The 14,776-nt window shown below is 23.6% G+C and overlaps 1 protein-coding gene across 1 annotated transcript in view; it reads right to left on the bottom strand.

The window, feature by feature from the left end:
- Positions 1–380: 380 nt before the first annotated feature.
- LOC129613475 (cysteine-rich motor neuron 1 protein) overlaps positions 381–14,776 on the bottom strand; it is an 84,085-nt gene continuing 69,689 nt past the window's right edge. The window contains exons 3-5 of the mRNA XM_055527564.1: positions 7,682–7,866; positions 7,428–7,573; positions 381–1,030 (exon numbers count right to left, since the gene is read on the bottom strand). Of these exons, the coding sequence (XP_055383539.1) occupies positions 1,021–1,030; positions 7,428–7,573; positions 7,682–7,866 (341 nt within the window). The 3' untranslated portion in view covers positions 381–1,020. The remainder of the gene's footprint in view (positions 1,031–7,427; positions 7,574–7,681; positions 7,867–14,776) is intronic.

Here is a 14,776-nt window from a genome sequence, read left to right as displayed (position 1 = left end):
CACCTTTTTCACCTGATTTGTAATTCAAAATGTGTTTAAAATTTCTGTTTTATAACAGTTATATTGATCTTAACAAATTTGAACAGTTCCATTCAATTATTTGACTTGAGTTTTGTATATTGACGTCAATTTTATTCCTGAAATATCCTGGAAAAATTTCCAAAATTATTATGTATAATAAAAAATCATTAAATGTCAAAACATTTATATATATATATATTTTTATTTGAATTAAACTGTACATATTCTTTTTTATTTTCATTTTTTTTCTTCATTTTTTTTTTTTATTCTTTGACTTAGTATACTAATTGTCTTTATTCACAAGATTTTTCCTTAAGAAGTTTTTTTTTTTTTGCATTTTTTTTTGTTTTTTTTTTGTATAATTAACTTAAATTTAAATATATGTATATTTATATATTTGTATATAGAAATATTTATATACATGTATATTTTATATATATAAGAATTTTTTTTTTTTACTATTATTTTATACAAATTGGAATTTTATGTATAACACTTTTTTTTTCCAGTTACATTTTCAGTAATTTTTTTTTTTTATTGAAGCCTTTATTCTTAAACTGATTTTTTTTTGTTTTTCTGCATTTAAATTTATTATTTATTTATTTATTATATAATATAGTTGTTCTTGTTTACTATAAATAACAAAATCCATTATTCTTAACTTAAAATCCTTTTTATATTTTTGAGCCGTTATCGTTTTTCTTGTGTAATTTTCTTTTTGTTTTATTTGTTTTCATTCTTTCTTTTTTTTAATTTTACTATTACATGATCGATAATTTGTCTATATAATAATAAATTTTGTGATATTATCTAACAGGTGTATATATTATTATATAATTATTTTTATTTATTTTTATATTATATTTAATTATGTAAATATATGCATATGTACATATTATGTTTTTTTTTTTTTTGTCTTTTAATTATATAATAAATGAATATATGTATATATATAAATAATATTAAATCCAAAAATGTGGTCAATGTTGTGATGTAACTTTATAGTGACCTGAAACATAGAGAGAGAGAGAGAGAGAAAGAGAAAGAGAGAGAGAAAAATTATTATATTTTGTTGTTTTCAAAATGAGGTTAAAAAAAAATATTTATTATAATAAATTATAAAAGTAAACAGTTTAACAATGATTAATAATGGTTATTTTATTATTTTATCGGGATTTTCAGGATTGTTTTATCTCAAGGATATTATATATAATAAGGATTATCTCACATTACAAAATATTACATGATATTCGTGTGAAAGGTAAGTAGAAATAGTGTTGCTTCTTTAATTTGTACTACTAAATGTGTTGCATACTATTAGTAAAGTTTAAAATTATTACAGGTGGCTCTTGTAATTAAATTTTTTGTACGGGCCAAATTCATATTTTTTCCATATACAAAGAAATAATCAAGCAATCTCCTTGAATTTAAATACTACAATTGAGGATGTTGAAAAAATGAAATTTAGGGTAGTTGAGAATGTTAGGGCTCGTGAACCGAATTTTCACATAAGATCATGTGATAATTGAGTATATGCAGTGCTAAGTAAAAAATGACAGCTAGTTGGAAATTCTTTTTGCACAGAATATTTTCTTCGCCAGATATTAAATTAATTGTATCTCGAAATTTTCAATAATTTACAATATTAATGTTTGAAAATTAATATTGAAATAGTATTAATGCTCAAACAGAATCTCTTATAGTACCTAACTAATTCTCCAAAATAGGAGAAGTTTTGAAATATGCTAGTAGGCAGTAAACATAAAAACATGTCTAGGCTTTTTACAACATCTGGTTTCATACAATATAACAAACTCAAATTTGTTCTATTGTTCTTTACAATTTGCCTTCATAAGCTAGCTAGTAAGGTAGTTTTTCATATTTCGGTCAATTGCTCTTTATCTTCATTTCTAAATGTATTTCCAATTGTTATTTGTCACCTGTTCATTACCTGCATGCATATACTATATTTCATATTAATTGAAATACTCAATAGAAATTTGTAAAATGTTTCAATAGTAAATTTTTCCCTTTAAGTTCTTTAAATTTTTGTAAACATGTTATACTTGTTTGTTAGTGTAAAATTTTCAGAATTCCTTCAAGAGAAAATATTTGTTTTGTATATTTGAGGATATATAGAACTCTATATAAAATTCTAATAAAAATTATTATTTATTTTAAAGCTGTAAATAGAAGAATAAGAAAAGAAAGTCCTTTTAAATTTTTACATTCATAATTTATGAATATTTTGAAAAGATGATAAGGATAAGTTAAATTTTCACTTTTAATTTAATCAAAGTAAATATTAGCATTACTAGATTAATTTTTGTTGTTGTTGTTGTTGTAGTTTTTAACTTAGAAACCAATTTTCCATATTTCCTAGCTATATTTTACTTTGTAATAATTTTTTTTTTCCTTATGGTTTTTTTTCTATAATGTTGATTCTCTTTTTAATTTAATATCCTTATAGAATTTTCATTATTTTAACTTTATCCAGTTTTCCATTTTCTCTTTCACATTTTTTTTTTTTCAATTTTTTTTATGTTTCTATTTTTTGTTTCTTTTATTTTTAGTTCTTAAGAAAAATTTTTTTAATACAAAATCTACGATTGTTTCTTTTTTGGTTGCTTTTTGTAGTTATGTGCACGGTTTAAATTCTAAATGGAGCCCGAGGCAAATATACGCGAATTTCTTTGAATAAAAATTTAGTTGTTTATACAATAATAAACTATGTATATAGTATATATTATATAAAATGTAAATATATAATTGTATTATGTTGTTTTTTTAATAGAAGTATAAGAATTTAGCTTAGTATACATACAGTATTGTACTTTAATACATGGCTCTGCTAATATCAGATTCAATATAATTCTTCAGACTTTTTTTTTTCCGGATGATAACTAGAGTAAAAATAAGTTTCAATTTTGTTATTATATTCCCGATTAGAGGTACACAATTAAATATATGAAAGGGAAAATTTTGTTACGTCACTAAATTCGAGATTCGTTACAATTAATTTGTTACAAGTAATTCGAGTGACTTAACAATTCATTTTACTAGAATATTCAATTATTTAATGAAATATTGAACAGTTTATGTTCTATGTTTTATTTTTTAAGTTAAGATATCTTCAAAAATTGACATCAGATATCATGGTGCAATTTAAACAATAAAATTTTTTAACATTTTTAATTAGGTGCACCAGGAAAATCATACTAAAAATTGTGTTACGTATAGATTGTAGTAAAATAGTTTTAAATGATGTTGTTACAATTAAAAAAAACACAAATCTTTCTTAAAGCTATTAATTTTTGGTTTAAAAGAAATCAATGCCAAAAAACTTTTAATTGAAATGCGAGTAATCTGCGAATCATCCGACAATGATTCGAACGAATGATTTGCGTCCGACTCAGAACATGTAAGTGTTATTGACAATTAAAGAAAAATTAAAATGAAAATAATTTTTGCATTTAATAGATGACATGGATTCAATACCCTATAATATGAAAACGTTCTATAATAGTTGATTTTCTGTTCATGAACAAGTTTTATAATTGGCAGCCAATTTGGAAGGTAGGTGAAGGAAAGCCATTTTCTAAGCTCTAAAACATATTTTTTTGTATTTTATTTGAAATTGTAATGACATCATGCGCTTAATTAAAGGGTTAATTTAAAGCAGTCATATTCAAGAAGGATTAAACCGAGAAGATTTCATTCCCTAAGATTAATTAATGGAGAAACAGTCGAGAAAATTCCACAAATATACATGATTTAATTTCTTTCTTTATCTACTCTTGAATATTCGTGCCTTTTTTTCATCTAATTTTTTTTTTCCTTTTAAATTTAAGATAAGTAGAATTATTCGCTCCCTCGTCATTACCAAAAAAAAAAATTGCCATTCTTTTGAACTCATGTTTTCTGTGTACTTCTTACTTTTTTGCTTCGTTCCAAAAGAAAAATTTCTTATTTTCATTTTTTTTTTTTGGAAAAAGTCAATACAGTAGATAAAAGTATGTATGTAGTACTCATATAGAGAATATAACAACAAAAAAAAAAAAAGAGAAAAAAAATCTTTTAAATTATAAGATAATCACTTTAAGCATCGCTAACTTTAAGTTTAGAGAAAATTTCCCATTCTCTTTTGGAATGAAACAAAAGAAAAAAAAACAAGAAATTTTTTTTTTTTTTAAACTTAGAAGTATTAACTTTGATCCTTGATAATTTTCATTTTTTTTTTCTATAAATATAAATAAGCATACAATATTTATAAGTATGTACGTGTGTGTGTGTATGTAGCTACAGTCTCTGAGAAAAATGAACAAAATAAGATTTTCTTTTATCTCTTAGTGTTTATATAGATAATTGTACATTTTTTCTCATATACTGCAGATTATTCGTTCTTTTCGATATCTCATTAGTATTTAAGCGCAATGATATGGAGTAGTAGAAGTATTTCTTTCTTAAAAGTCATTGATCCTGTTTACATTAAGAAGTTTTCATGAGAGTTTAATTAGTAAAATTATTTTTCATATACGCAAACACTAGAAAGAATAAAAATCTTATGGAAATGAATATTTTGCTGTCGGGCAAATGTTATTAACAGAAAGAGTAAATAATTTCTGTTTATGTGAATATGAGTTTAAAATTTGGTATTAGATGGAGGTCTTAAGGGCATGATATCGAATATTTATGTAAAATTTTTTGTTTTTTTATCACAATGGAATAATTTTTTTTTTAAATTACTATAGATATTTTAATGTTTAAAATTTTTGTGTGTGTTTTTAACCCATTCCATGAACATTGAAATTCAGTTTGTTTGTGAATCATATATAGTAACCTCGAGACTGTTCCTTATTCACTAGTGTGTACTGATCTATGACTATGGACTTTAACAATAGAATTAACTACCAGTGGATTTTACCATTTCATCATTTTTTAAAAATATAATTAAACAATTTCCATGAAATAATATTGTGTGGTTTGGCAGTTGGGCAGCATGGTGAACAAACAAGTTTTTCATGAAAGTAAAGGGCTGACAAATGAAACTTTATTTGTGAATGGTTTTAAATTTTCCTATAATTTTCTTATAAGGAAGAATATAATTAACTGAATTTAACTTGAATTCCAAAACTAATATTTGACTTCTGTTAACCAACAGTATTAACTAATATTTGTTTCATGAAAATCGGGCTCTAGATACTTAATCTTTGCTAAAAATTGAAATTACATTATTCAAGGTATATTTACTATAAAATTTTCAAAAACGTGTACTGGAAACAGTTTCAAGAATACGTGGAAATTTGGAAATATAAAGCAGGAAATCGATAATAGCTGGTATGGGTAATAAGCTGGTCATACCAAAATTTACGTTTGTCCACACCAAACTAATATTTGTAAATTATAATATTGAGACCAAGAGGTTATTGCAAATTTAATTTTTTTCCAATTTATTCAAAGATCTTGTTGCTTGAAGAAAATACTCGAGTCAATTAATTTAACACAATTAGGGGGACTTTAAACTACAACATTTAATGAACTAGTTTAAATTAGTTAAAAATTATTTTTAAATATTCTAAACGTTAAAATTAAAATTATATAAATAAATTTTATTGGAAATAATTTTCATTTTGAATTAATAAGAAACAAACAAGAAAAATTTTAAAACACTTTATTTTTTTTTTTTTCTTCCTTAATAAGCTTTTCCCTAAAAGAAGAAAAACACAAAAAAATTGCGAGCAATACAAAATCATAACGATGATGAAAATGTGCAAAAAATTTGTAAGAAACAAGAAGAAAATTAGCAGAAAAAAAAGATGGTATAGGGTAAAAAAAACACAACTGAGAAAAAATGAAAAAATCTAGGATGGTGTAAGAAGTTTAAGGAAGGAAATGAAACAAAAAACAAGAAAACATTATAATAAGCAAAAGAAATGAGATGATTTTTTGGGGTAAGTATAACTAAGTAAGTAAGACCCAGTTAAAGGTGTTAAGCTTATTGTTTACTTAAAAACACATGAACATTTTTTTGTTTCGTCTTATTTTTTTTTTTTGCTCCTCGCCTTATATATACGAAGAGAGTATAATTCGACAACAACAATAGCAACAACAACAACAATAATAATGGAAGCTAAAAAAATTAACATCAGGTGATGTTTTGATTTTTTAAGATGTTAAGTAAATGTACTTAAGTGAAATTGTCGTATATTAAACACAAAAAACAACAACAAAAAAAATAAGAGCGAAGGGAAAAATTTATAGAAGAGAATAAAATGGAAGTGAAATGTATAACAAATTCATTGTTCATTAATATTAAGCATATTGTATAACAGGTAAATATTTAAGTGTGTGTTTTTATATACAAAATAGGTGAAGTATAAAAAATATTTTATAACCCAGTTAAAACTACACCCTTAGGGTATTTAAATGGGAAAAATACACACACACACACACAAAATACAATTAATATCAAAGTCTCATTAGTATTTTATGTGTAATTATAAAAAATAGAACAATTTTCTATATTATAAGTTTATTGGAAACAAAGGTAAAAAAACAAAAAATAAGGAAAAAAATCGAAGAAAACAATAATAAAATTTACCTTTGTTAAATGTACCGAGAAAAAAACTTTTTATTTTTTAAATTATTCGTAGCTCTTTCAAAAACAAAAATATTAAAATTTTGTAATTAAAATTCTAAGAATTTGTACGAAAAAGTTGAAAATGTTTTCGAAAATTTTTATTAAAATATTTTTCTTTTTTTTTTGCTATAATTATTTTATTCATTTCCGTGTGTATGTTTATTTGTATGTGTAAGATACATCACTTTTTTAGAAATTTTAAAAAAAAAAGAGGAAAAAGTAGAATAAAACAAGTAAAAAAAGGATGAATTTTAAAAAATTGTATACTTTTCTGGAAAATAATTTTCAATTCGAAAAATTTGAATAAAATGCGAAAATTTTTAAAAAAATTTCAAAATTTTCGAAAATCAACAAAATTTTTTTAAAATTATTATTAAATGTTTTTCGTTATAAAATTATAAATTTAATTAAATTGAGAGGATTTCCCAATTAAATTCCTTGAAAAAAACTTAAATTGCACTAAAGAAAATTTGTATTAAGAAAATTGTCCCAAAAAAATATATTGCAATTTCCTTAATAAGTTTCTTACGCCTTGGATTACAAAAATTTCAAATTTGATTAATTGGGTATTAATTTTTGCTTAACTATTATTGTAATGCCTATGTACTGTTATGTAAACTGTATTGCAATTGATTTAATTAAAAATTTTCTTTGACTAATGGTATTCAAATGAAATTTTGCATACTTTTGGGGGGTTATATACTAATATGATTAGTGATTTTAATATTCATAAATAAATTTTATTAAATTTAAAATTAAAAATTACCTTCTTCTACCCGTTCTTCCCCTACGTAATGATGCTCTTCTCTTTCTTCGTAATTTTCGATAGGAGAAACTTTGCGGTGATATTGTATAGTCTTCGTCAAATTCCATTTCATTTTTTATTAAATTTTGTAAATTTAATTGGCAGTCCTGTAATTATTTGTTTTTTTTTTTTTGTTTTTTACAAAAATTTTATTTATATATTTCATTTGGAATATGAAAAATAATATATTTGTAATTTAATTGAATAGTTTTTACCTCTAATGTTCTAAAGTGCCATCGAATATCTGTTGATACTGATGATATTATTGTACGATCTCCTCTGCATATTCTTAATTCTGGCCAACATTGGCATTTTTTATTTGTTATTTCACATCCTGGTTCTAATAATATTGTCTGATCATTTGTACAATTAAGATATGTTTGTGACAAAAATGGAAGCTCTATAGAGGCAAGAGAAAAACAAAAAAGAAAATGAAAAAATTAATAATGTTAATTGAAAAATTTCGCATTTTGGAAAAAATTTAATTAAAATTAATATTTTATGTAAAAATGCATTTATTTATTGGTGATTATTAAAATTTTATTTTATTTTAGAAATTTTAGATATTTAGACATGACCCTCTTAACATGTCTGTAATGTGAACAGCACTTAAGTAGCATTTAAATTATTCAAGTAAATTTTTAAAATTCTTTTGGAATTCGAACAGGGAGTTGCAATTCTAATTAAAAATCAAAAAGCAACCATCGTTGAATTTCAATATTTCATTATTAGTTTAATTTTTATTTTGTGTTCTCAAAACTTTATCATTCACAATTATTTAAATAAAAAAATCAAAATACAAAACAACAAAAAATTTATTTCCCTGAAAAAATCCTGAATTATTTTTAACGGAGCGGATAAAATATTTTCAATTTTTCCATGTACTTCTAAAACAAAATCTACTTAAAAACCTTTTAAAGGACATTCTCAAGATAATCATTCTAAACATTATAAATTTTTTCAGATAAAATATGAAAATATTTATAACAAGAAAAAAGTAAAAAGCAGGAATACCACTTATACCTGTCTAACACAGTTGGTTATACACAAAAGAATGAAAAAAAAATATAAAATAAAAAATATATAAAAATTAAAATTCGCTGATTTCCGCGAGTTTTCTCCTCTTTTGGGAATTTTTGCCTAATGGATTTTCGTATTCCTTCTATTTTTTTTTTATTATTATTGTATTATAACAAGTTTTCTATTTGTTTTTGTAATTTTTTATGTTGTACCTACACAAAATCCCTAAAAAAATATTCATAATATGGGATTATTTTGAATTTTTAGAATGTGTTCCATTTTCTCTTACCATGACTGTCAAGAAAAGTATATACACTTAATTGTGATAAATAAAAAATTATAAGTAGAACAAGTAATGATTATGGAAATTTGAAGTTGTCCGAATGGGGCTGTTATTTTGCATTAAAAATTGCAAGGAAGCATTATAATTTAAGGCGTCGACCCACTCTTGTTATATTTAAATATTTAAATAAAAAAATACTTTACTTATTTATGTAAGTAGTATAATGTAACAAACAATTTATATTTGTGTTACTTTATATCATTTGAGACTTATAAATTTGTAAAATATCAACGGCAGAATGAAATAGGTTATTTTCAGGAAAATTGCATACTTTCAGGGACTGACTTAAACCACCTAAAAATATGCAATTTTATAGTAGTTTGAACACATTTTGTTATGGTCACAAAATATTCCAAAAAAAAATTCAATAATATCGTGTACTTTGAGCTAGTTTTAAAATTTGCGACAGGAGCGGTCGGTACTTGTATAGAAGGTACCCCGTAAAAAAATTAATATACGCAATAAAATTTATGAAAAACTTGAATTGACCATGATATTAAAAAATTTCCTGAATTAATATACTGTTATTCAATAATGATGCATTGAATACATATGAGAAGTCAAAAACTTGAAATATTTTTCATTCAAAATTTCTTTGTTGTATCACAAAAAAAAAGAACCTATTAAATCGGCTGATTTTGCATTTATAATTTGAGTTTCATACACACTTTTCATATAATATAAAATCCAGAAGCAAAAAAAAATATAACAATAGAAAAACCAGGAATTTGAATGCTTTATAAAAAAATACATTCAATTGCGTAAATCTTATGGCGGATAAACATGAACGAAAAAAAAAACAGAGAGCCGCGTCATAAAAGTTTATTTTTATAAATAAAAACAGAACCGCTATAAGATGAGGGAAGAAAACTTTAAAAAAAATTTCATTGAAAAAAAAAAAAATAACGACATTTTCCTGGGGACATTTTAACAATATTTTAGCTTTTGGGTGTATTTTTATAGCAATGAAACTCTTTAAATCCATTAAATATGACGTTGTATTTTAAAATAATTTTTTGGTTTATGTTTCAACTTTATAACATTTTTTTTTTGTGTTGTTGTTTTGATCTGGTAACTTTTAAAGGACAAAAAAATACTCGTACACGTGCAAAATGTTATTTTTTTTTTTATGGGCGGATTTAAAAATATCAACTGTAAATTTTTGTGTATAACCTGTTAAAAATTTTTTTTTTTTTGTTTTTGTTTTTTGTTTTTTGAAATGTAATAATCTTTTATGTATTTAGGCCTTAATTTTAAATTAAAAGTGGTATGATGTTCATTGCATTTCAGTTTCATTTATAATTTTTCAATTTTCCGTGCTTTGTCTTACAATAGAGCAATGCCAATTTGCAAAATTAACGGGTTACAAAAGCAAGCAAATTTATAATCACGCTACAAAGGGAGTATTGCTTATGGAAGCACCTTATTATGGAGTTAAGAGAACAAATCTTATGAATGGACACAAGCATATCAAAACTTAATCATCATATTTTCAAAATACAAAATCCTTATGCGTTAAAACACCAAGTCCTTATAAACAAAATTTAAAACAAAAATTTGGTTTTTCTTTTTTTCATTTTAGCTGTAAATTATGTATGGTTTATTGTTATGTGTATACAACATATAATATATATTTAAATTTTTAATGTTATGCAAATATACATATACATAATATAATTTAAAATTCTTGTCTAAATAGAAATTATGCTATGATTAAAGGAAATTTCGCAGACAGCATTTTTCCATGCATATTATTAACATTATTATGACTGACTTATACAGACAAAGAAATCTTATATATAATTTATGTTTAGAATACAAACATAATAATTCTAAATTCTAATAATGAAAATGTGTAAACAAGAACATCTCATGTTCATTTCTGAGTGTCTATTAAAATATGATAAATTTTTTGAATTCTAAGACTAAATATGTGAAAAGGATATTTTATGTTATATACAAATTCAAATATGGCAATGTGGGATTCTTCTCAAATTTTTAAATTTAGTTTTTAAAAAATTGCATTCAATTTAATGAATTAATTTTGAAAAGCAGAAACACGTTTTTAAAGAAGCAAATCTATAAAGTTAAGACCCAATGAACATTTTTAAATTAACCATATTTTATTCAAAATATAAATGGTGCCTTTTCCGACAATTTGAAAGCCAGTAACTCATATTAAACCCATACTTCGGAATTGTTCTATTTGGATGGATTCCTCACTATTTTACTACATCATGTTAAATACTTTTGTAGACACTATATTATTAAAAATCCCTTAAGATTATTAAAATTTTATGTAAGAAAAACAACAAAAATGGGTCATTTTATCATTGAAATTAAATATGAATTTTTTAAATTTGTAAAATTTTTAAAAAAGGACTTTATTAATTTAAGAAAATAACAAAAAAAATTAAAAAAATTACAATAATTTTCAGACCTCTATTCAAATGACACAACCTCTTTATTTTAACATAATAAATTTTATTCGCAAATAATCTCCATCTGTCTTCATATTTTATAAACTAAAAAGAAAAATTTGAAAACAAAAAAAAAAACACATTTTCCATTTTCGAAAATAAATATTTTTTTTTTTAACTTCATTTAAATAAATCAGGTAAAAATGAAAAACAGAAAATGGTTAAAAATGAAAAAAAAAAGTTGTCTTGACCCACTCTAGGATATTTGTTTTGTGTTTTCTAGATTTTTGTTTTCTTGTTTTTCTTATTAAAGCAGAAAAATACCATAAGTCCTCGAAATTTCAATTTATTTAATTTATTTTTTTTTTTTAAAATATAAAAAAAAAATAAATTTCTTTTCATCTAAGACATCATGTGGCTTTTTTCTGGTAAGTGTTGAACGGTGGAGAGGGTAGAGAGAGGCGAAATAGCCTTCTGACCAGAATATTAATATTTATTGTATGTCTAGATGATATTTGCATATAAAAATGTAATTTTATAGAATTTGAAATTTCATTAAAAACCAAACAAACTGGCACAAATAATTTGCATTCTAGGAGTGACAAAATTCAAAAAAAAATGTTGAGAAATATAAAAAAGTTTTCTTGCAAATTTTCAATTTCCATTCAATCCATTCAGTTTTATAGAATTGAATACTTAAAAAATTTTCTTCTTCATTAATAATATTATTAGACCATGCATTAAGAACTTACACACAGTTGTATTAAATTTCTGAATGTAGAGTTCATTCATAATTATACTCCACACTTCATACTCCATTTACTTGCTAATACAAAGAAGAATGTAAAAATGAACCATTTAGCATAGACATGAACCGTTTTAACTCATCGTGTTGTAATTACAGGACGGAATATTTTGAAGAACTTGAATTTTATTTTAATTTCGGAATTATTTTTGAACATAGACAACAACCACTTTAGTTCATCGTATCGTCATTATAGAATCAAATAATTTGATGTCCTGAATTTTATTTTAATTTTAAAAGTATTTTTATTGAAATGTTAAAAAAAAAATATTCTTCAAGAATTAATTTTTACAATTAGCTGCTAAAGTAAATATTCTATAGACGAATATTCCTTAAATTATAATCGTAATTCGAGAAGTAAAATAAATAAATTTTGTTCTAATGCATATTATAGTTTCAATAGGTCATAATATGAGTTTAATGTATTACAAAGTGGAATGGAATTTTAGTAGGTCAACAATAATGAATGCATTTTTATAAATTCGGAATTTTTTTTTTTATTAGCTTTTATAGCCATTTAGATTTTAATTTTTTTGTAAAAAACATTCTGCTTTAAATCTTATAAATGCATTCCAACATTTTGAATTAAATGTGCATATATACAAAACTAATAACAAAAATTTTTTTTTTCTGCTTTATGAACTTACTTTACACTAAATTTCTTTCCAGGTCCCCTACAGACAAGTAATACTAACTCATACATAATATAAGGGGTGTATAAAGAAAAAATACAAAAGCAAATCGTATAAAATAAAATATCCTACAAGGACATTTCACACACGCTCCATAAATTTAACAACGAAGTCAATTTCAATTTCTGCAAACCATCCATTTTATTTTTTTGCTGTTTTTTTTTATTTTGTTTTGTTCATATTATTTTCTATTCAGGTTTTTGCACCTTGTTTGTAAGTACGTTTTATACAAGTTATTCATTTATAAAAACCTTAAAAATTTTAAGAGAAAAATAAATTAATATGAAAAGAGCATAGCATAGAGAGTAAAAAAAAAGAGCGATTAAAATGAAATTTTTTTCACGTTTTCGAGAATTGTTAAAAATGCATTAATTAATAAAATGTTTTGTTGGAGTAATGATTGAAGAACCCTGTTGATGTGGAGGAGGGCATTTAATTTGATAGTTTAAATATTGCAAATAAGAACAAATTCGCGCTGTTATGAACATAATCAGGTCAATGTTTATTGAAATGTTGCCAAATTTGCACCAGTTGAGTGCAAATAACTACCCATTGGTAGTATAAAGATTTTCATATGGTTATTTTTTATAATTGTCCGATACTGGCTGGTAGTCTTAACAAGCTGTTGTAATTCCTTAAGAGAATATATATAATAGGAACTGGTGCAATGTAGACGATGAATATGATGGCTACAATTAGTCAATTGTTGCTAAAGCAAACGTAGAGCAGCGATATGTCCTTTATGAGTTTATAAATCAATTTAAGTCCTACTCTATTGAAAACTTTGATCACGTTAAAATGAAATTAATACCAACACAAAAACAAATTAAACGGAAACTTGAATATTTTTTGAATTTTAAATTTTGTTTTAGTTAAAATTGAAGTTATTTAATTTAAGCTCAAATCAAGGATATGTGAACGAATAAGAATTGCTCACATTCTTTCTTGGGAAAATTTATGAAGTAGAATGAATAAAATAGAATTCTTTAACGTTAAAAATAATTTTTTTATTTATTGAAAATTCTAGGAACAACGCAAAATATTCAGCGAATTTTCAGAAAGAAAAATAAAAAATGCTTAAAAGGAAAAATCACAATAAAAAAAAAGGAAAAGAAACGTGAAAAACCTGAATACCAAATGTCTGCATTCCAAAGCTAGTACATTAAAAATATTGACTACTGTATGGTATTCAACCATATGAATTTTTAAGAAATGAGAAAATAAAATGCTTTTTAGTCAGTATTTTGCCATATAGGTGTTTTTTATCCAAAATTTTAACAGGTGTGAAAATTTCTAAAAAAAAACAAAAATTCTTCACGTTTATTAATTTTTCATTTTTTCCACTTTTAAATTTTTTTTTTGGATTTCCTTTTGCGTGTTTGTGTTTTTTCTTTTAGTTGCAAACAATACTTCAAACACTGTACTCGTAGATTCCATATTGAACTTACATACAAAAGCAAATGGAGTGAATTAAAAAACAGCGTTTCCTTTTTTTTTTTTTGCATATTATCATTTCAAGAATTCTAAGTAAAGTTCAAACTAATGTTAGAAATTATTTATGTAAAAGGAAAACACTGCAAGGTTGAATTCAGTAAATTTGTAACCTTAAATTTAAGGCACGTGTATGCAGTTGAATAAATGCAGACGGATGTACATGCGATATAAAATACTATCTTAACGTAATCCCCTCATATTCATCCATTAGCATGGAATGAATAAGTATAGATTTTGCTTCGCAATTAGAATAAAAATTTATTTGAAAATTTATATGAAATTTTGAAGTTCGGTGGAAATTCTAAGATTTTTTAAAAAAATTGTATAAGTTAATGAATTCACCAGTTTACCATTAGTTGAAATTATTCATCATCTATATGCAAAACAGAAAATATGAAGAATAAACTATGCATATATAAATTTCACAAATACAAATTTAGTAGATCCATCACATTTAAATTTTGTGCTATACAGTATCAATCCAAAACACAGGAAAATATATAGGAATGACTTTGGATGTCAAGCTCAGATGGGGT

This window comes from Condylostylus longicornis, unplaced genomic scaffold, assembly GCF_029603195.1.
Source record: "Condylostylus longicornis isolate FDR11 unplaced genomic scaffold, ASM2960319v2 ptg000084l, whole genome shotgun sequence".
In the NCBI taxonomy this organism is placed as follows: domain Eukaryota; kingdom Metazoa; phylum Arthropoda; class Insecta; order Diptera; family Dolichopodidae; genus Condylostylus; species Condylostylus longicornis.
Note: the sequence above shows the minus strand (reverse complement) of the source record. Positions and strands in the feature narration are given on the sequence as shown.